The 20,611-nt window shown below is 46.9% G+C and overlaps 1 protein-coding gene across 1 annotated transcript in view; it reads right to left on the bottom strand.

Moving 5' to 3' along the window:
* Positions 1–20,611, bottom strand: part of Ptprn2 (protein tyrosine phosphatase receptor type N2) — a 744,114-nt gene that overhangs the window by 361,458 nt on the left and 362,045 nt on the right. Inside the window, exon 11 of the mRNA XM_041638770.1 lies at positions 14,219–14,298. Within this exon, the coding sequence (XP_041494704.1) occupies positions 14,219–14,298 (80 nt within the window). The remainder of the gene's footprint in view (positions 1–14,218; positions 14,299–20,611) is intronic.

Below are 20,611 nucleotides of genomic sequence, written 5' to 3'. Positions count from 1 at the left end.
TGAGCCAGCCGACCGTGGAGTGTTTCCATGCGGAAATGACCAACTCCATTTTCCTTGACAAGCAGAAATGGTAGCTAATGACCGAATATGAAAATGTTACAATCTGAGATGACAGATGAAGTGCATATCCCACACTGCGGCACACTCAGAGAAGGCAGAGCCAAGCGTAGACAGTCATTGTTCCCAGGCTGAGAAGTGCATATCCCACACTGCGGCACACTCAGAGAAGGCAGAGCCAAGCGTGGACAGCCATTGTTCCCAGGCTGAGAAGTGCATATCCCACACTGTGGCACACTCAGGGAAGGGAGAGCCAAGCGTGGACAGCCATTGTTCGTAGGCTGAGAGCTATGCGCAGCACTTGAGACCTGCTCAGAAGTAGAAATTATGAAGAAGCCACAAAGTCAACCAGACAAACATGGCAGCAGAGTGGTAGCTAAGAGCATCAAGCCCTTGGCTAGCAGAGATCCTCTGTTGACCCTACACCAGGGAGGCCCACTACCCTGCATAAGGAAGTTTGGAGAAGACATTGAACTTACCCAAATCTGCATTTATGTAAAAGATCAGCACCCAATCTCTACCCTACCTGACACAAGCCAGTGCTAAAAGACATAGATCTGGTTCCTGCCTCAATACTCTGTGACCTGTGTGTAGGACCGTGAAGCCACTTAGGAGGGACCAGAAACAGGTCAGGAGAATGAGTAGACATTTCTGGAAGGTAACCATGACAACATTAACACTATGGCTATTCTGCATGCTTGGATAAACACTCTTAGGGAGTTTGGTATATACACATCCTCAACTGAGCACATATATAATACTGTTCAGGGCCAACCTCAGAGCAGATCTATGGGACTGCCTGGCTTCAGACAGGAACCATCTCTCTCCTGATGTTGTTCATATGACCATTCTTGGGGTGTTCTGAGGAGCTCCTGTGGTTTCTCAACAGAGGCATTTATGCTGTCTCTAAATAGAGATTCCAGACTGCCACAGCCTGAGCCCCACATCCTGTGTCCATTAGTGAGCAGTCTGTGATGGGACATGGTGGCAGGAGCCTGCGGACACTGGGAAGTCTCTGAGCGAGTACAAGCCAGGTCTGGCCTCTCGTTCCCTGCTTGCAGATCAGCTTGTCACTCTCAGCTGCTTCTCCTGGGCCACCCCTGCCTGTCACAGGTGAGACTGCAGGCCCTGATCAAATGTGTTCTTTCACAAGCTGCCTTGGTCATGCTGTCTCTTTACAGCAATAGAACAGTGATCAAGGGTCAGCATATCATTAGGGAAAGGCTGTAGCTTATGCAAGGGGCAAAGAGCAGCTCTACTTACTACTGAAAACAGATTCAGTGGTCCTCCCAGGAACTTATGTACCATAATGCACACACTCAACAAAAAATCAAGGTTGAAAAAAGAAAGGGAAATAGGAGAAAAGATCATAGACACTCACTACCATACACTCCCACATGACAGGCTGTGCAAGCTTGTGTGTGAGCCTCCTGACAGTCAAGGCTAAGAGGAAAGCTGGTAAGTGCTTCCTCCTCATCATAATGCTATCTGCAGCCACCAAGGGCCAGGACTTCTAAGAAACTTTTGGCTGGCAACTGGGAAGAAAACATCCATGGATGCCCACCAGCTTCCTCTTGGGGTTTCTGTGTCTTCCCTATACGGAAAGTCAAGGAATTAATATCAAAGCATCTACCTAGCAAGTCCACAGAACCAGCGCAAAGTCTGGGACAGATCCAGAATAAGAACAGTGGACTCAGACTTAAGCAGGGGTCATCAAACTCTGACACAGGAAAGGTGAGAGGCTGGGGAGTACCCCAGGTGAACACATCTGAAGGGGCTCTGAGACAGTGGGGCCTGGAGTTCAGAGGGGCTTATAAAAAACTCAGAGTCAGATCAAGCTGCCTGCCCATCGGGGATTTGTTTTCACAGAGTGGATGGAAAGTCAAACCACTAACATGAGGCTCAGAACTGTTTTACCCATTCAGACTCAGGATAATAAAGTCAAACATCCATGAGGACCTTCAACAAATAATGTAGTCTGGATTTAATTACAGATAAAAGAAATCTGACTTCTATTAAAATAAGAGCAATTGCATATAAAAATGGAAATCACCTCGTGAATGGAAATGCCATTGTCCCGGTGCCCATTGTCTTAGAATAGACAAGGCTGACGAAGCTCTAATGGAAGGAGTTCCAGGGAACTCTCCTGCTGCAGGTTTCTAACCTCAGGAGATGCAGACTTTTCTCCTGCTGCCTCAGCTTACCCACAGGTCTCATGCCTCTTCTACCATAAGGGCAGTAGGTCACCACCATCCTGGATGGTTATATGTGATGCTGTCTTTCTATCAAGTGTTTGTGAGTAGAGAGGTCTTGGACTCGATGACACAGATGATTGAGCATGGGACTTAATTCCAGAGCAGTTGTCATGACCTGCATCTAGCAACACTATATTTTCAACCGGAATTTGTCATCAACAGTTGGTGCAGCCTACACCTGGCCTACTAAGCCCTCCTCCAAGCAGAACAGTAGGAGACTACCAGCAGAAGGTACAGTCTGCGTGTGGCCCAGGTACCCCAAGTAGCCAAATGAGGTCAGTGAGTCGCCAGATCCCATTGATTCAAGCCCTCCTCACACAGCCCACCTCTTTGGATCTGAGGTCAAAGAAAACAAAGTTTGGTCTCTCCTGTGGAGATGCAGGCTGAGAGCCGGAGAATAGCACCACATCTGAGATCCTCGGGTTGCCTGTGGATTTTCCATGGCCTGGAGATACTCCCCAAGGCCTCAGTAGTGTTCCTCCCTTTAGTGTGGGGACTCTGTAAGTGTTAAAGGTGTCAACAACACTCAAGAGGGCATCATGAGATATCAGTGCATTGAAGAAATTCCAAATTAAAATGTTGGGCAGATATGACAGGTTGGTCTCCTACACAGTAGTATTGACACCTTGCTCTCAGAGACAAACTTCAGGATACTCTGATGTTGTCAGCCGGGTGCCACCTGCACATACCCATGCAGAGATCCGTCACCCCAGGGGAACCATCAGTGCATGCAGCATCACGGTGAATGTATGAATCTGCACTATGAAATGTGACTCCAATAAAGACTCCTTTCAGGGCATCTCATGAGGAACATGGGTCACAATGAGTTCCCCCCACAATGCCCCATAAGTTTTTCTCTCGTATCTCAGATCTCATAGTTGCATACATTCAGTAAGTGTCAGGAAGAAAACATCCAGAGAGTGGTGGATGGCCTTCTACTTTCCATCACTACAATGGAATACACAAGGCAGAATACTTTATAAACAAGAGAGGTTTGCTTTGGATCAGAGTTCTGGCCCACCTCTGGCGATGGCTTACTTGTAACAGAGCCCAAGGCAGCTCATGACACAGAGTGGCACATGAAAGGCATGCCTTCTGGTCTCTCTCCCTCCCAAATCCAAGAGGATTTGATTTTGTGGCCTTTGTGTTAGTCAGGATTCTCCAGGATAAGAGAATTTATAGAATGAATATATTTATAAATATTTATTAGAATGACTTATAAGCTATAGTCCAGCTAATCCAACAACAGTTGCCTATGATCAGAAAACCTAAGTATCCAGTAAGTGTTCATTCCTTGAGACTGGATGTCTCAGCTGGTCTTCAGTAAATGCCACAATCCTGAAGAAGCAGACTCTAATACCAATGAAGAACTGAACTTGCTAGTGAGGGTAAGAGCAAGCAGGCAAAGAAAGAGTTTCATTCTTCCATGTCCTTACTGAGGCTTCCAGAAGAAGATGTGGTCCAGATCAGAGGTGTATCTTCCCACTCCAAAAGATCTAGATTAAAGGTGAGTCTTCCTACCTCAAAGATCCAGATTAGAAATGGATCGTCCATGGTGATAGATATGGATCGCACACGGGAGCACCGGACAGAAATCTCAAGGTCCAAATCAGGAGCAGAAGGAGACGGAGCACGAGCAAGGAACTCAGGACCACGAGGGGTGCACCCACACACTAAGACAATGGGGATGTTCTATTGGGATCTCACCAAGGCCAGCTGGCCTAGGTCTGAAAAAGCATGGGATAAATCCGGACTAGCTGAACATAGCGGACAATGAGGAATACTGAGAATTCAAGAACAATTGCAGTGGGTTTTTGATCCTACTGCACATACTGGCTTTGTGGGAGCCTAGGCAGTTTGAATGCTCACCTTACGAGACCTGGATAGAGGTGGGCAGTCCTTGGGCTTCCCACAGGTCAGGGAACCCTGATAGCTCTTCGAGCAGATGAGGGAGGGGGACTTGATCGGGGGAGGGGGAGGGAAATGGGAAGCGGTTGTGGGGACGAGGCAGAAATCCTTAATAAATAAATAAATTTAAAAAAAAAAGAAATGGATCGTCCTACTTCAAATTAAACAAAATTTCCTTCCAGGTGTGCTTGGGTTTTAGTCAATTCCAGATGTAGTCAAGTAGACAACTAAGATCAGCCACCACAGCCTTGTTTAGACAAGTGGTTGCTTTAGAGCAACAAAGACAGCTTCATCCTCTTACTATTTTTTAACAGAAAGGCCCCTCCCTAACCTGCCTCTCTCACACTCCTAATAGCTTCCGTATTTGCTGAGTTCCATGTCGATCTGAGAGCTTTGCCAGATGAGGTGACTGGCCAGAAAGTTAATATTCTGGGCTTCATGGCCCCTACAGCCTGTTAAATCTCTTAAATTCTGCCTCAGCCATGATCACAGCCCATGATAAGGCATACACCAAGAGTACTGAGCTCACTACCAAAGTGGCAGCTGCTGAGAGAGATTGAGGGCCAGAGTTTGCTGTTCAGGTTGCTGGACAGAGAAGTGTGAAGAGATGGGCTGGAAACCATCAAAGGCTGAGGGGAGGGAAGGGAGGCTCTTATAAATGCATAACAGAATTTCTATGGAGTCAGATGGACTGGGAAGTGAAGAAAGCAGCGGCAGACAGAGAGAAGAGCAGGCCTGTGGGACTGGGGAACCCTGGCAAGAGTGGATACAAGCATTCTATGACTGCATCCATGAAGGGCTAGCGGAGTGTCCTCTGGTAAGGGCAGTCTTGGCAGAGCCCCGCGGCCAGCTACAGAAGTCCAGACTTTCACAACTTCCATACATGGGGTCAGGAGACTCCCACGGGTTGGGCTCTACCTCCCCTCTCGGGCCTATTCTGTAGGTACAAGGACAGCCTTCATGTACATTTGCCACTAGTTCTCAAACTAGAAAGGAACTAGAAACCTCTGCAAGAGGAACAGTGAACCCCAAAGGGAGGTGAGTAAATTCTGATGTCAAAGCTAGACAATAATGACATCATTGATCAACCCAAGACAACACCTCTCTCATTCTAGCAGAAACACAGCAGACTTCCCGAAACAGGTGGCAACCTGAGCTAACCGCGGGGAGCAGTGGGAGGTATCAAGAGCTGTGAAGATGGGGCCCGCTTGTCCGTTCATACTGCTTTGTGTTCTGGGCACGAGCCATGCAATTGCTTTTGCTAAAGATTTAAAACCGAAAACTTGTTTCCTTTGCAAGTGTAATGAGACGAGGTGTTGATAAGGTGCAAACTGTCTTCAGATCTAGGTGGAGGGACTATCCATCCACCTTTAATCAGAGAGTGTGCAGCGCGGATTAGCGCTGTCCCTCGCAGCTGCCCGTGGACAAGATGATAATTCTGTCTGCTGACACCGTCTCCGTGCCATCTTCACACGCCACACTTTGTGTAATGCAAGTTCTAGTGTCGACAGGCTGGGCCTGTGGAGAAAGCCCGGGGAAACACCTCGTTCAGTGTGCCATGCAACAGGCCCAGTCCCCATTAGTGAGCACATACTACCATTCTCCTAACTCCGGGGTGCTGTGGACCCCCTCCTGTGGAGGACGGACACTGACGGCTGCTCTCTCTATGATTAATTGCATTCTCTGACTCCAGATGTCCTGCACAATGTCAGGCAAGCGGTCAGGCCAGCAATAGCAACCAACAGCTCCACCCCAGTCCTTTAGAATTTATTTATTTTTTTTTTAAGGAACTTTTTCCCTTTTATTGAAAATATATTCTTTTCTTTTTTCTTTTATTTATTTATTTATTAAAGATTTCTGTCTCCTCTCCACCACTGCCTCCCATTTCCCTCCTCCTACCCCAATCAAGTCCCCCTCCCTCGTCAGCCCAAAGAGCAATCAGGGTTCCCTGCCCTGTGGGAAGTCCAAGGACCACCCACTTCCATCCAGGTCTAGTAAGGTGAGCATCCAAACTGCCTAGGCTCCCACAAAGCCAGTACGTGCAGTAGGATCAAAAACCCATTGCCATTGTTCTTGACTTCTCAGTAGTCCTCATTGTCCACTATGTTCAGCGAGTCCAGTTTTATCCCAGGCTTTTTCAGACCCGGGCCAGCTGGCCTTGGTGAGTTCCCGATAGAACATTCCCATTGTCTCAGTGTGTGGGTGCACCCCTTGCAGTCCTGAGTTCCTTGCTCGTGCTCTCTCTCCTTCTGCTCCTGATTTGGACCTTGAGATTTCAGTCTGGTGCTCCAATGTGGGTCTCTGTCTCTGTCTCCTTTCATCGCCTGATGAAGGTTAATATTCAGGAGGATGCCTATATGTTTTTCTATGGGTTCACCTTCTTATTTAGCTTCTCTAGGATCACGAATTTAAATTGTGCTCTCAAGCCAGCTCCTTCCCAAGTCACTCAGCACTAAAGCAGCCCGTGAAGTAAACTCTTTAGTCTCTTTGGAAAGAGAGGGCACCTGCAAGCTTCAAAGGGCAAATGAGTGGCCAAAATGTAGAAGGAGGCCTTGGATGGAGGTTCCCTATTCTGTCTCCTCCTTAACTTCACCCCATCAGCCCTAGAGGCTTCGAAGCTGCAGTGAAGACACCAAAGAGGACTGGGAACAATGAGGCCAGCTTTCCCCAGTTCCTGGTCCAGGAGACACATCTAGTTGCCATGGAGATCAGCATCTTGCAGAACTGCCTAAAGGAGGCTTCTGACAGACACTTCCCTCTACTCAAAGACAGCCTGCTACGCTGACCAGAGGGAGGCTATCAAAAGGATCCCACCTGAGGAGGTCTACAGGAAGGGGGTCTCTGCCTGAGGGACTTCAGGAAAGTGGCCCAGGCTGAGGGGAGGTGCTACAAGGAGGGGAGAAAGGATGAGGGAAGCTGCAGAAAGTGCTGAGGGTGGATTTAGTAAGGGGACACAGGGAAACTCTAAGATCGGAAGTAGGGAGGGTTTGTTGTTAATAAATCCAACAATCGTCCATGTGGAGCCTGAGTAGCTCCAGACGTGGCTAGAACTGGCTTTTGTGCAGCCCTTTTTTCCTATTGACCATTTTGCAACTGCAGTCTTCATTGCACCAGGGGCTGTGGTCCTGCAGTACTGCCCCTAGCTGTGGTTCCAATAGGCCTGTACTGTTTCTGATGAAGACATGCTCTGAAGCCAGAGGTGTTCCAGCCATCCATCTATGAAAGTGTTAATATTCAGGAGGATGCCTATATGTTTTTCTATGGGTTCACCTTCTTATTTAGCTTCTCTAGGATCAGGAATTTAAATTGTGCTCTCAAGCCAGCTCCTTCCCAAGTCACTCAGCACTAAAGCAGCCCAAGGGCAGGCTTTGAGGTCTGATGGCTCACTCTGTTCCTGTTGCATGAGGATCCAGATGGAGAACTCTTGACTCTTTCTCCAGCACTGTGCCTGCTTGCATTCCACCATGCTTCCTGCCATGTTGATAAGGACTAAACCTCTGAACTTTAAGCCAATTCCCAATTAAATGTTTTCTTTTATAAGAGTTGCTGTGGTCCTGGTGTCTCTTCACAGCAGTAGACATCCTAGCTGTACCATTTTAACCTCCCAACCCCCAATCTTGCCCTCAGTTGACCTGTTCTAGGATGAACACTCACACTGCTGAGGTTTGAGCAAATCCCCCTGCCCTGACCAAAACTAGCGGGAAGGGATAGTACCAGGCCTCAGTGGGCTAAGGAGGCAAGCTGAAGAGCTGTGAGGACACCAAAGAGGACTGGGAACAATGAGAACTAGACAGCCATGTCTCCAGAGCCAGTTACCTCCTGTCTAGCCTGATGTGGCCCAACATATCCTGATTGTCAGCAGAGTCAGGTATGGCTCAATGACAGCTGGAGATGAGACAACCCCGGGCACCCCTAAACACAGGCCCTGATAGAGAGCATAGGTGCGCCTTTGATGAGTGGCTCGGAGTTGGAGCCAGATTTCAGAGCAAGCTCCCTATTCTCCCTTCTCTTCATCTAGTTGCCATGGGAACAAACATCTGTGGAACTCCCAAAAGGAGGCTTTTGATAGGCATTGCTTCCCCTGCTCAGAGACAGCCTGCTAAGCTAGCCTGAGGGGTTTCAAGAATATGACCTGGTGTATGCAGGCTCATACCTTGCCTTCCACCCCCAGGACTTATCTGAACCCACATTAGATATGCAAAGTCACTCTGCAGAGCTCGTTCCTGTTTCTGGAACAAGGCACTCCCATCTAGGTGTGAAGCTACTTCCATTCCCCAGGCAAGAGGATAAGAGGAAGCAGACACACCCCTGTGAGTGAACAGAGAAAGAAGGATACACCAGGGAGGATGCAGGTGAGATACCCTGGATCTACAGAAGACAGGTTTGACACTGCTGAATATCGTGAGGTGAGAAGGCAGCAGGTGTCTGCTGGGAGTCCCTGTGAGGCTGAAACTCTAAAGCCACCGCTGCTGCTGCTGCTGCTGTCGCTGGAGGGCGTCCCTTCAGCAGATGCACCCTCTCTGGAGCACCTGTTAGCCCCTGTGCCCTGGCCATCGCCAGATGCTCTCCAATCAGTCTCTGATCCAGCAGGGCCTTTAGGTCATTAGTGTGGAGGCTAGATAGCCACAGCTGGTAGAGGAGAAGAGATGCTCAAAGCGAGGGTATTGACATCCACAGAGCACCAAGGAACCAAACCCAACAAATGGCCACAGAAAAGCCCAGGCTTGCTACCTGTCCATCTTTATCCTGTCCTGATAGTGTTGACACCACAATTCAACCCAAGGTTCATAACCCGAGTCATTTTGGGCAAGGTTTCAAGATAGGTAGAGCCAGGGCCTGCAGGTCACTGAAAGCTACACTTCTTGTAGTCATGGCCTGTCATAGCAGTAGTTTCTACTATGTTGGTAAAAAACCCTTTAGGGGGTGCTTATTTCATCTTCTAGCTTGTAGACCATCACCCAGAGAAGTAAGGGCAGGAACTGATTCAGAGGCTATGGAGGAGTGCTGCTTACTGCCTTGCTCCTGTGGCTTGCTCAACTTTCTTTCTCATACCATCCAGGACCACTTGCCCAAGGGTGGTACCATTCACAGTGGTCTGGACCCAAGTCTTTAAGCACAAAAAGCCCCTAGGCTTGCCCACAGGACAATCTAGTAGGAACATTTTTTTTTTCCATTTGAGTTTTTCTCTTCCCAAATGACTGTAGCTTGTGTCAAGATGATCAGACACTAGCCAGCACTTGCCTTAGGTAGAGCCTGCCTGACACAACGGGACAGGCCTACAGGGGGAAAACTGTGATTTTCTATTCTGAGTGTATCTACACACATGACTGAACTATACAGATCTCTGTGACTATGATGAGATACTCGAGATAATCAGAGCTGGAAAGGTCTGTTTCAGCTCACAGTTCAGAAGAGTTGGTGTGTGGCTGTGTTGTCAACTGCTAGGGATCTGTGGTAAGACCGCATAGCAGAGAAGACTGCTCTCCTAAGGGAAGTTGGTGGGGGGAGGAGGAAGGGGCCTGAGTGTACAATATCACTTTCAATGATATTTTTTAGACGGCCCAGCTCCCTCCCACTCGGGTCACCTCACTGAGGTGCCACTGCCTCCCACTGCCAATGCATGTTTAAGACCAAGACTTAGCACACAGCCTTTGGGAGACAGACTGTATCTCCTCTAGAATCCGTCCCTAGTATCAACATGGGCAAAACTCATATTCTTGTTCTGCTCAATATGTTTATCCCCGAGCACTTCCTGTCTCAGTGGTGACAGATATCCATGTAGGTACAAACCAGGAAAAGGGTGTGAACTTGCACCTGCTCTTGCAGCAATGCTATCATACACCACGACCTCCCACCTCTGCCCAAGGTCCCATCCAACCAGTTCCCTGCTGCCTTGCTGTCCCTGTCTGCAGTTCCTATTCATGTCATCCATGTCACCGTCCCAATCCACATGATCATCTGCATTCACAGGACTGTCCTTCTCTATATCCCTGACCTCTTCCATGTCCCCTTCCTTGTTCCTACCCCAGTTCTCATCCATATCACTACATCTGCCTTCTCTTCCCCCTGATCTTCTACAACTTTCCCCAGTGGATTTGATGACCCATCATGTCTTGCATATCTCAATCTGAGTAAGAGTTTTTTAATGCAGTTAAAATACACGTCATACCTTGCCACTCTGCCTAAAACCCTTCAGTGGGTATGGTTCAAAATCGTTTTATCTTGCGTTTGAATTGTTTCCTCCTGAGACCAGTTGGGAATAGGCAAGTCCTGAGTACAGAGTCAGTAAATGAGCCAGGCACACCCACTAGATATTACTCACCGCAGCCCCAATGCCTCCTGAGGTAGAAGAGCAGCTTTGGTAGGAAGAACCTGACCTCAGGTCATGGAGGAGAGGCAGAATGAGTGTATTCAGGTGATGAGGGGTAACCTAATAGGAAGTTTAATAAGTGGGGTCTCCATAAAGAGGGAGGAAACAAACCCTGGCTTCTACAAGATAAGCAAGAGCCTCTTGTTTTTGAGAAGAGAAATGTAAATGATGATAAGAAGCTAAGGAATAAGGAAAAACTCCCAATGAAATAAGAGTAAGAAAGAATTTTCTTTCTTGGAGCAGAGACACGGGCACAAGGCCCCACCCCACAGGCAGCTGGCAGCTGCTGGGAGAAGGAGAGAAAGTTTTGTTAAGGGTGGGAGCCTAGTAGGCTGACCATGCTTCATGGTGGGCCCCACACCCAAGAGTTTCTAGACAGCACAAATTGGATTTAATGGGTTTTGAAAAAGAAAAACACAGAAAGTTGGGTGGGTAGGAAAAATGAATCTGACAGAAACTACGGAATAAATTTAAATAAAACACATAGCATCAAAGTCTCAATAAAAAATGGAAAATTAATGAGTGTCAAAAAGAAGGATGGAGAGAAGGAAGGAAGGAAGGAAGGAAGGAAGGAGGGAGGGAGGGAAGGAAGGAAGGAAGGAAGGAAGGAAGGAAAGAAGGAGGGAAGAAGGAAGGTAGACTGTTCTGTGGTTGCCAGAGTGACTGACAAGCCAGGTACAGGACCACAGTGACGATCGGTGTCCCTACGCCCTCCTAAGCACAGGATCCACATCTTTGTTTAAGACCTTAACAGCCACAAATTACAGTACTCACCCCCATGTTTCTTATTCGGCTGAAGGCCCACCAGCAGATGAGCAAGTCGGGAGAGTGTGCCAGAGAAACAGAGTGGAAGACCACTCGTCCAGGAGCAAGAACAAGGGAAATGGGCAAGACCGGAGCACACTGTGGGCAGCAAAACGAGGCAGACTGGAAAAGACAAAGGTGTGGACCCTGTACTTTGAAAAGGGTACAGAATAGAATGGGATTACAGAATTAGAGTGGCAGAGGGGATGAAGAGGACATGTACAGACACATGAAAATGTCACAGTGAAGCCCAGTATCTTTGTATAATTAATATAATTTGTTCAAAGAAGAAAGTAGAAATTAAAATAAATTAATGAAGTAGAATTTCCAGAAAGGAGTCACCTAGGACCAGGAAGAGATCCTAAATGACAGAGTGATCACACTTGCCACTCAGTATTAGCACCGTATGGATTTGATGGGGACAAACTCAGTATTAAAGTGTATACCTATTCACTAATGTTTGTATTACTTTTTATAAAATTAATTAAAAATGTAAGTTCTATTACAAGGGTTATACCTCCTTCACTAACGAAGAAGGATATGACATCTCTGTGACACTTAGTTCCTTGGAGGCCACATGCAAACCAGGAGTGGGCTTTCAGGTAGCTCATAATAATCCCACAAATTTCTGCAGAAGGCTCTGTTAGCTTTATGACCACAGCAACAACGGCATTGCATTGTGTACCTGCCCAAATAAGACATTAGAAAGTTTTTGATGACACTGGAAGTGTTCTCTGTCACCTTCTAAAGATACAGGATCCAGGAAATGCCTTTTAAGACAAAATTCAACTTCTCTGTCCATACTTGGAACTGTCCTCAGTAGGCCACCCTGGAACCAGGACTCTTTGAGGATGGAATGGGGACTCACTGTACTTGGGCAAGCGGTCTCAGACTTATTTTTTTCATACAGCATTATATCCATCCATAATAACATGGTATTGTTAGAAACATGAAGATAAGACATGTTTTACATTACGCACACTTGTTTACAACTCTATACATGCTCAAGCAGTGAGAATCATGTGGATTGCACAGCTATTGTGGTGGAGCAGCTTCAGAGGTGCCTGGAGCAGGCAGGCAGAGCAAGCATGCTGAAAGCTGGGAATATACAGGACTCCAACCTTCTCGTCTCTTGTGACCTCTCCCTCAGTCCAAAGCTAGAACATGGCACGAATGCATTAGAAATGGCCCAAAATGAGATCAGAGAAAGTCAACCTCGCTCTCCAGAAAGCCAGTAGATAGGTTACTGTGTATGAGTATGTAGACACGATTTTTTAAAAAATAAGAATACTCTCCATGATTAATTGATCACTCTCCAGTGAAAGGCCACACATTTACATAGGGATGAGCAGCACAAATTGAACTTGACTATCTTTTTTTATTATTCTCATTTTTATGAGTTCTTTGAGAATTCCATACAACATATTTTGACCATGTTCACCTCTAGCCCATTTGATCCACTTACAGTTCTTAAAAGTTCTAGCCAACTCACTTCCATGTGTTACTTCCTGTCCTGGGATGATCTGTTCTTGACAAAGGTGCATCTCTGTGTGAGACCCAACTGGCTGCTCTTAAATGTGTTCAGGTGTCACTCATGTGAAGCAGATGCTCATGAAGGAAAGACATGGCCTAACGTCTACGTGGGATCAAAGTCATCGCAACTTGGTTCCATTCTTTCCAGGTGGCAGAATCCCCAGACAAGCATCTCCAAATGACGTAGCAATAATAACACAGTACTCCACCACACCATGCTCCAGCTCAAAATGCCTTACAATCAGACAATGTAATGACCCTGTAAAACTCAGACCTGCCAATTTTTGAAGTCTAAGCACAAGTTTGCTTTTTAAGTTAGATTGCTACCCTCTGATCACTCCACACAGAGCATCCCAGGGCTTGGAGGTCCCTGTGAGCAAGCCCAACAGCACTCAAAGCAGAGGACATGAAGGGCAGGTCCCTTGCAAATGGACCTGCCCTTTCTACTTTCTACTCTGCCATCACAGGACAAAGACCATGCCATAAGGGGACGAAGCACACCTGTCTTGAAGTCAATAGAAACACTGTTATCTAAAATCACTTATGGTTTAGAAACAAAACAATTCACAAATTGAACAATGTATAAGTTTAAAGAGGACCAGTGCTCTTCCATGTCTGGGGCTGTGCCCTCAGCATGGTCTCCCAGAAATGGACTTAAAGCACAAGCATCTTCCACCACCTCACACCAAACACCATGGCTGCTATGCTACGTGCATCTTCCTTACTTCCAAGATTCATAGACCACTGCACGCAGGAATGCTCATTGGATCAGAATACCTTCTGGAAGATGTACAAACTGCCCTCCTTCTCTGCTCCAAGTGACTAGCCAGTTGTGGTTTTCAGTGACACTACTGACCATGTCTCAATAGTCACTACTAGTCCACCAGGGCAGAAGTCTCAGAGACCTCTGAACCTGTCTAGAAGTCACTGTGCTGTCTCATACCACTAGGCCCTGAGATGGGTCCATGGGGCAGCGAGAAAACCCAGAGTGATCCTGGACGCCACAGTATGGAGTCTTCTCACACAGAGCTACAGATCCCAACCCTCACTTTGCAGAGCTTCACAGCTCAAACACAACGAGGTCTCCTGACAGAATCCAGACCCATGCGTTAGAGAAACCAAACAAGGAGGCCCAGCTGGGCTCAGCTCTACTCACATCACCTCAGACTTGGCCAGTGGTGACAATGCAGTTCCAGGCTGTTCTCTGCCATGGCCATGTATATAGGTGTGTATGCATGTGCACACACACACACACACACACACACACACACGCATGAGGAGACAGCCTTACCTGCAGCCTTGGTGACATCTGCAGTAGTCATATTTTGGATGTTGGCATTCACTTTGAAGGTCACTGCTGGCCCCAAAACTCTGGAAGAGATCATTTAGGAGCAGGGTCATTTCTACATCAACATGAAAAACTGCTTGTCTGTGAGCTCCTGAACACTGGCAGTTAGATGTGCCTTTGCTGCTCTTGCTAGTGTTTCTCTTAGACACTAGGGCTCAGTTTCCACTTCTAGTCATTCTACTGATGGCTTTACTTTTCACTAACACACAAGCACATTACACACACACACACACACACACACACACACACACACACCATTACACTAGGGATGCTCTCTTAGAAGAAAAGCACTCATAGCCAACAGTGGCCGACAGGAATTCCTGCAAGTGTAAAGGAGAGGCTGTTATGGAAAAGAACCTCAGTCTTGAGCACCAGAGTCAAGGGCAGAATGGGGAGAAGTGTTTTCAAGCTTCTTCCCACAGGAGTCACCCCCCACATCATTAAGAACCACTTAATACAAAAAGCCGCTGCCAGGGACTTGCTAAGCAGCAATGATCAAAAGGCCTGAAGCTTTATGAACGGCTATGCTGAACATGATTTTGAAGAAATGTGTCACTTTACCATTGAAATCATCTGTGGACCCCTTGTGATACAGGAGCAAGACACTGTATGTAGCATGCATAGCACTGGGTAGGTAGTGTCTGCTCTTGACAGCAGGTGAACCCTGCTCCACAAACAATGACCCTAAGACTCTTCATGAAATGGACACCTTAAGGACCTTCTGAAGGCAAATTCCTGATAGGTTAGCAATAGGAAAAGCAGCAGCGTGTTGTGGGAGATGGTAGCCGAGGATATCCTGGTGTGGAAAGTGGCCGAGATTCCACATACCAGGTGAGACCACCCCTCACCGCCTCGCACTTTTGCTAAAGTATAAAACTGCCCATGAGAATGAAGTTACCACACACCTCCAGCCCCTGTCCTCCCTCCTCCCTCTCAGTGCAGATTTGGCTGCCATTTGTCCTTGCCTAGAGTCCCATCCAACTAGGTTGCTGGGTCTGCGCCTCTCTCTGAGCGTCACCCTTGGCTGTGAACTGAGATTATCTCTGCTCACAATATCTTCACCTCAGCTGCTGGGACCTCAGACTCACCATCCCCCTGCAGTCCTGAACTCCAGCACACGGGAGGTGGATGCTGCCTTGCTACAGCAAGGCAGACAATGACCATTCCAGTAATCCAGCATCACTTTGGGCTCAGTAAAATCTCTACTGAGTAATTATCTTCTCTGAGGAGTACTAACCTCCTGGCCTTATATCATAGACAGCCAGAACTCAAGTTCTATTAAAATTATGGAAATACTGGCATTATATTTCCAGTGTCACCTAGTCCAAATTGGTCTCCCTGTATGATAAGACAGAGGAACTTCTGTGATAGGCTTTCTTGTCTGAGAATCTAGAACCTTGGAAGTTATCATGGTATTGATGTGGGCACAGGGAGTGCTGCCACCACCTTGCTTAGACCACCACTGTCCCCACGTGTGCCTTGCCCACAGGGTCTCACTCCCAGCTCTTAGTAGAGCCCAGTCAGCACCCTTCCTGGTTTCATTCAGGCCAGCGCTTGTTGGGGGCATGTTCCTTCCTCACACGTCATGTCTATCACCTCCCAATGAGGTGTCTTTCTAACACCTTCTAGAAATTATTTTACCTGTAAGCATCTGATATCCAGTGCTTAACTGTAGTATGAGTTACTACAGACAATTCTTAGCTTCCCACCTCTGGGAAGCACTGGGGTGATTCTTATCAGTCTTTGTGAGAGAGTCAGGACACTTATGTCTAGAATTATCTTGATGTTGAGAAAGTCCTTACTCATAGGAGAAATGCTCAGCCACAGAAGCCACACACCAGAGCTGCTGGGAGATGACACCCGAGTACAAAGCAGTCACCTCCTCGGAACTCCAGTGTGTTTGGGTGGCTGGGATCCCTTCCTGAGAATCTCCCTACAGGGCATTCCCAGACACACTAAGGAAAGCATGCCAGTAGCTCCATGATGGAATAGCTTCAGAGGATGCAGTTATCTGACCAGGGACTGTCCCCAGATCCCGGGATATCCTTCTCAGCAAGAAGATTAGCCTCAACAGCCCCCATTTCTCCTGAAGGAATACACAGATGTCTGCACCTGCATACCTCCCAACGAATTCTTGGCTTTGCCTCTCCAGAAGGGCTTTCTGGGAAGGAAGGAAAGTACTGGGCCCATTTTCTGAGAACTCTGAAGATAGGTAGCATCCATGATCTCCAAATGCTGACAAGTAGCCTCTTTGGTGGCCCCCTCCTCACCATGTCTGGGAATGCTCATGACAGATGGTTGTCTGAGACCTGAGTGTAAACCTGAACATTTCCTGTATCCCCAGACAGTAACAGGCTCTCTCAAACCACCAGCCCCCAAATCATGACATGGAGCTTTATTTTTAGTTATGAAGCCTTGTCTTATCTTATACTTGCTTACTTATACTAGCTCTTATAAAGTAATTCAACCTGCTCCTCTCCATCTCTGTTTTGTCTGTCTTTCACTCTGTATGCCCTACTTTGTGCTTTTCCCATGCCTGGCTGGCAGCTGGCTGGCTGGCAGGGTCTTGTGTCTTTCTTGTTCTCTCTTCTCAAGCCTAGATTTCTCCTCCTACTTATTCTCTCTGCCTTCCAGCCCCATCTATCCCTTTACTGCCTAGCTATTAGCTATTTAGCTTTTTCGTAGACCAATCATGTGCATTATGTAGCCAACATAAAACAGCAACACATCTTTACATTATTAGACAAATGCAATATAAACAAATACAACACATCTTTATATAGCTAAAGCGATACACCACAACATAAATAAATAGACAAATGTAACACATCTTCACATAGTTAAGCAACTACAACACACTTTTACATAGTTAAAGTCATATTCCACAATGGACTTCTGTATCATAGTAGTCCCCCGTACTAGGCACGAGGGTTCCCTGATGTCTCTTGGGAACCTGTGCAAAGTATCCATCAATGAAGGCCAATGTAGCTGAAAATAAGCCTTACGGTATCCAAGAACTCCCTAGTAGAAGTCTGGCACTTGGGCAGACAAAAGTGTCACTTGTGTTCTTGCCAATGACACTGGGCATTTAGGAACAGCCTTCGCAGATACTATGTGTATTTCCTGCTTATGAAAAAGAGTTCCTGGCCTTGCATGCTCAGGGTAAAGGGACAAGAACCAAAGATAGAAACCACCACATCTTATGCCCTGCTTGGACCCATGATGTCTCACCAACGGTTAGCTGATTATATAAAACGCTTGCAATATACAGAAAAATCAGCGTAAGGAGTGCCCTAGTTGCTGTGTTGGGAAGCTACACCTCTGCTGTCTGTAATCCTCGGTTCTACAGAGAACCCAGGCATCTCCACATTATTTGCCAGTGTGGCATTTATGGTTGTTCAGAATGGGACACCCTAGGACACCCCACCTCCGTTGTGTCCACTCAGGAACTTCCTGCAGAGCCTCCCTGGTTGAGTGGGTGTGACCAGATCTGTGAGACTCTCTCCAAATGGCTTGCTGAGAAAGCAAAAGGAGGGGCAGGGCTTAGGTCTTTAGGGAGGAAAAATGACAGACACTGAACTGCTCAGTGAGTTAGGGTCATTCGTGAGGCTCTGCAGGGCCTGAAAGGAAATCTGCTCTGATGACAATGGCAGTGACCCTTGGGACAGAGCTGTGATGAATCTACCTGTACCAGAGATTCCTGGGCCAACCAAAGTCACTCCGCCTGGCCCACACAACGTTGGAGCTCTGATCAGAAAAGAACTGTTAGAATCTTCTCTAAGAAGTGACAATTTCTACCAAACCACACTGGCAGTTAGTTCTGTGGTCATACAGCACGGACCCCTGATGTGTTAGAACCTGGTATAGTAAGGGATGTCCTGAGTTGCAAATAGGCTGACTCTGGCTTTCAAATGTACAGGACAAGCCAGTCCTCATGCTGATTTACAGCTCTAAGTATATAGAGCAGATGGGGATTAATTGACCCTCAACTGGTCAAAATGCAAAGGATAAGAAACTGTGGAGCAGTTGGCCTTAAATTAGACAGATATAACAAGCACCCTCCCAAATAGCTCAGGGAACATTGCAGAAGACAGGGAGGAAAGACTGCAAGAGCGAGAGGTTAGTTAAACTACTCTAAACTAGGTCTTTGGGGTATGAGGGGGTGTCACACTCAGGAACTTACAGTTTCCGGCACAACACCTCCCCAAGACTGAGCAGGGAAAAGTCCAGCATGGACGGAAAAGGGCTCCTGTTCCTACCCAAGGCTCTTACTGCTCAATAACGGGTCACAGCATAACATACTGCATACTCCACGGAAGTCAAATAAAGATCAGAACTGGGGTAGAATTAGAAAGATTCCCTAACAGACAGGAAGAAAGCCAAGCACCGAGCCAGAGGAAATGCCCAGGTGCCGCTGGGAAACAAAGGCAGTCACTTTGTTCTGGGACTTTCAAGTTTCCCTTCAGATTCAGCGATAATTATTGAGAACACACAGCAGACAATCTCATTATCCCTGGGAACTGTGTTCTCTGATGTCACGGGATGCAGTGAACACCAGAGAGATGCTGTCCCCAGGGAAGCTGGTCAGGTTCCTGGAGCTCTGGCCACAGTGTGAAGGGTACACAGAGCTTTGTCTTAATCAACAGAAATGAACGAATCCACCCGTTTCACCCCACACTGGTGAGTGTCTGGTATCGAACTCACAGGCTGCATGCAATCTTGAAGACACGCATGTTTCCTCCATGTGACACTGCCAGTTTGGCAGTTCTTCAGCACTATGCTCAGGGGCATTTGAAACTGGCAAATCGCCAGATGAAATCATGCCAAAAATGTGAACGATATGTCACTAAACAGACTGTAGAAGCGACCCCTGTTCTCAACATGAGCGCCTCCCCCTGCAGCTCTGTGTGACGACATGAACACTGGCAGCCAGGGTGTGTTCTGGGTGGCCAGCCATGGCCATGAACATGACACAGAACTGAAATAAATTCACACATACAGATGTGCAAGCAAGAACTCACTGTTCCTGCTGCCGTGCGGAAGCATCTTCACACCCAGTGCTGACCTCCCTGCCTTCTTTGTGGTACAACTGCAGAGACCATGGTGTGGACCTTCAGGGCCTTGCTGGACAACTGTGAACCTGCTATGTTCTTGCCCCCTGACTTTGGCACTGAACAATGATGAACTTATAAAACTGCGATAATATGATATACTTTGAAAGGTATTTGTTTTAGGCTTTTATTGTTGTTTGGCTTCTTTTTTAGTTAGGCTTTTGTTTGTTTCCTTTTGAAGACAAAGTCCTACAATGGGGTTCAGGTGGGCGTTCAATTTTTAATCCTCTTGGCTTATTCTTCTGAGCATGTATTACCTTGCCTAGTAATAAGTTATGTGGTCCTCTACAAAGAGAGAGAGAGAGAGAGAGAGAGAGAGAGAGAGAGAGAGATACCCCCACCATATAAATGAGCATGTATTTGTGTGGGATGTATTTGTGTGGGGCGTTTGTATGTTTTTGTATGTATATATATTCACACACATATAAAAGAGGCCTTATCATACAACAAAAGTATATGCTCAACTATGTTCATAGCAACATTGTTTGAAATAGCCAGAACCTGGAAACAACCTAGATGCCCTTCAATGGAAGAATGGATGAAGAAAGTATGGAATATATACATATTAGAGTACTACTCAGCAGTAAAAAATCAAGGACTTCTTGAATTTTGCATGCAAATGGATGGAAATAGAAAACACTATCCTGAGTGAGGTAAGCCAGACCCAAAGAGAGGAGCATGGGATGTACACACTCATATTTGGTTTCTAGCCATAAACAAAGGACATTGAGCCTATAATTAGTGATCCTAGAGAAGCTAAATAAGGAGAACCCAAAGAAAAACATATAGGCATCCTCCTGAATATTAACCTTCATCAGGCGATGAAAGGAGACAGAGACAGAGACCCACATTGGAGCACCGGACTGAAATCTCAAGGTCCAAATCAGGAGCAGAAGGAGAGAGAGCACGAGCAAGGAACTCAGGACCACAAGGGGTGCACCCACACACTGAGACAATGGGGATGTTCTATCGGTAACTCACCAAGGCCAGCTGGCCCAGGTCTGAAAAAGCCTGGGATAAAACTGGACTCGCTGAACATAGTGGACAATGAGGACTACTGAGAAGTCAAGAACAATGGCAATGGGTTTTTGATCCTACTGCATGTACTGGCTTTGTGGGAGCCTAGGCAGTTTGGATGCTCACCTTACTAGACCTGGATGGAAGTGGGTGGTCCTTGGACTTCCCACAGGGCAGGGAACCCTGATTGCTCTTTGGGCTGACGAGG

This window comes from Microtus oregoni, unplaced genomic scaffold (assembly GCF_018167655.1).
Source record: "Microtus oregoni isolate MIOR12 unplaced genomic scaffold, Mior012 000056F_ref0000123, whole genome shotgun sequence".
NCBI classification, from domain to species: Eukaryota; Metazoa; Chordata; class Mammalia; order Rodentia; family Cricetidae; genus Microtus; species Microtus oregoni.
This window is presented reverse-complemented; position numbering and strand designations above follow the sequence as displayed.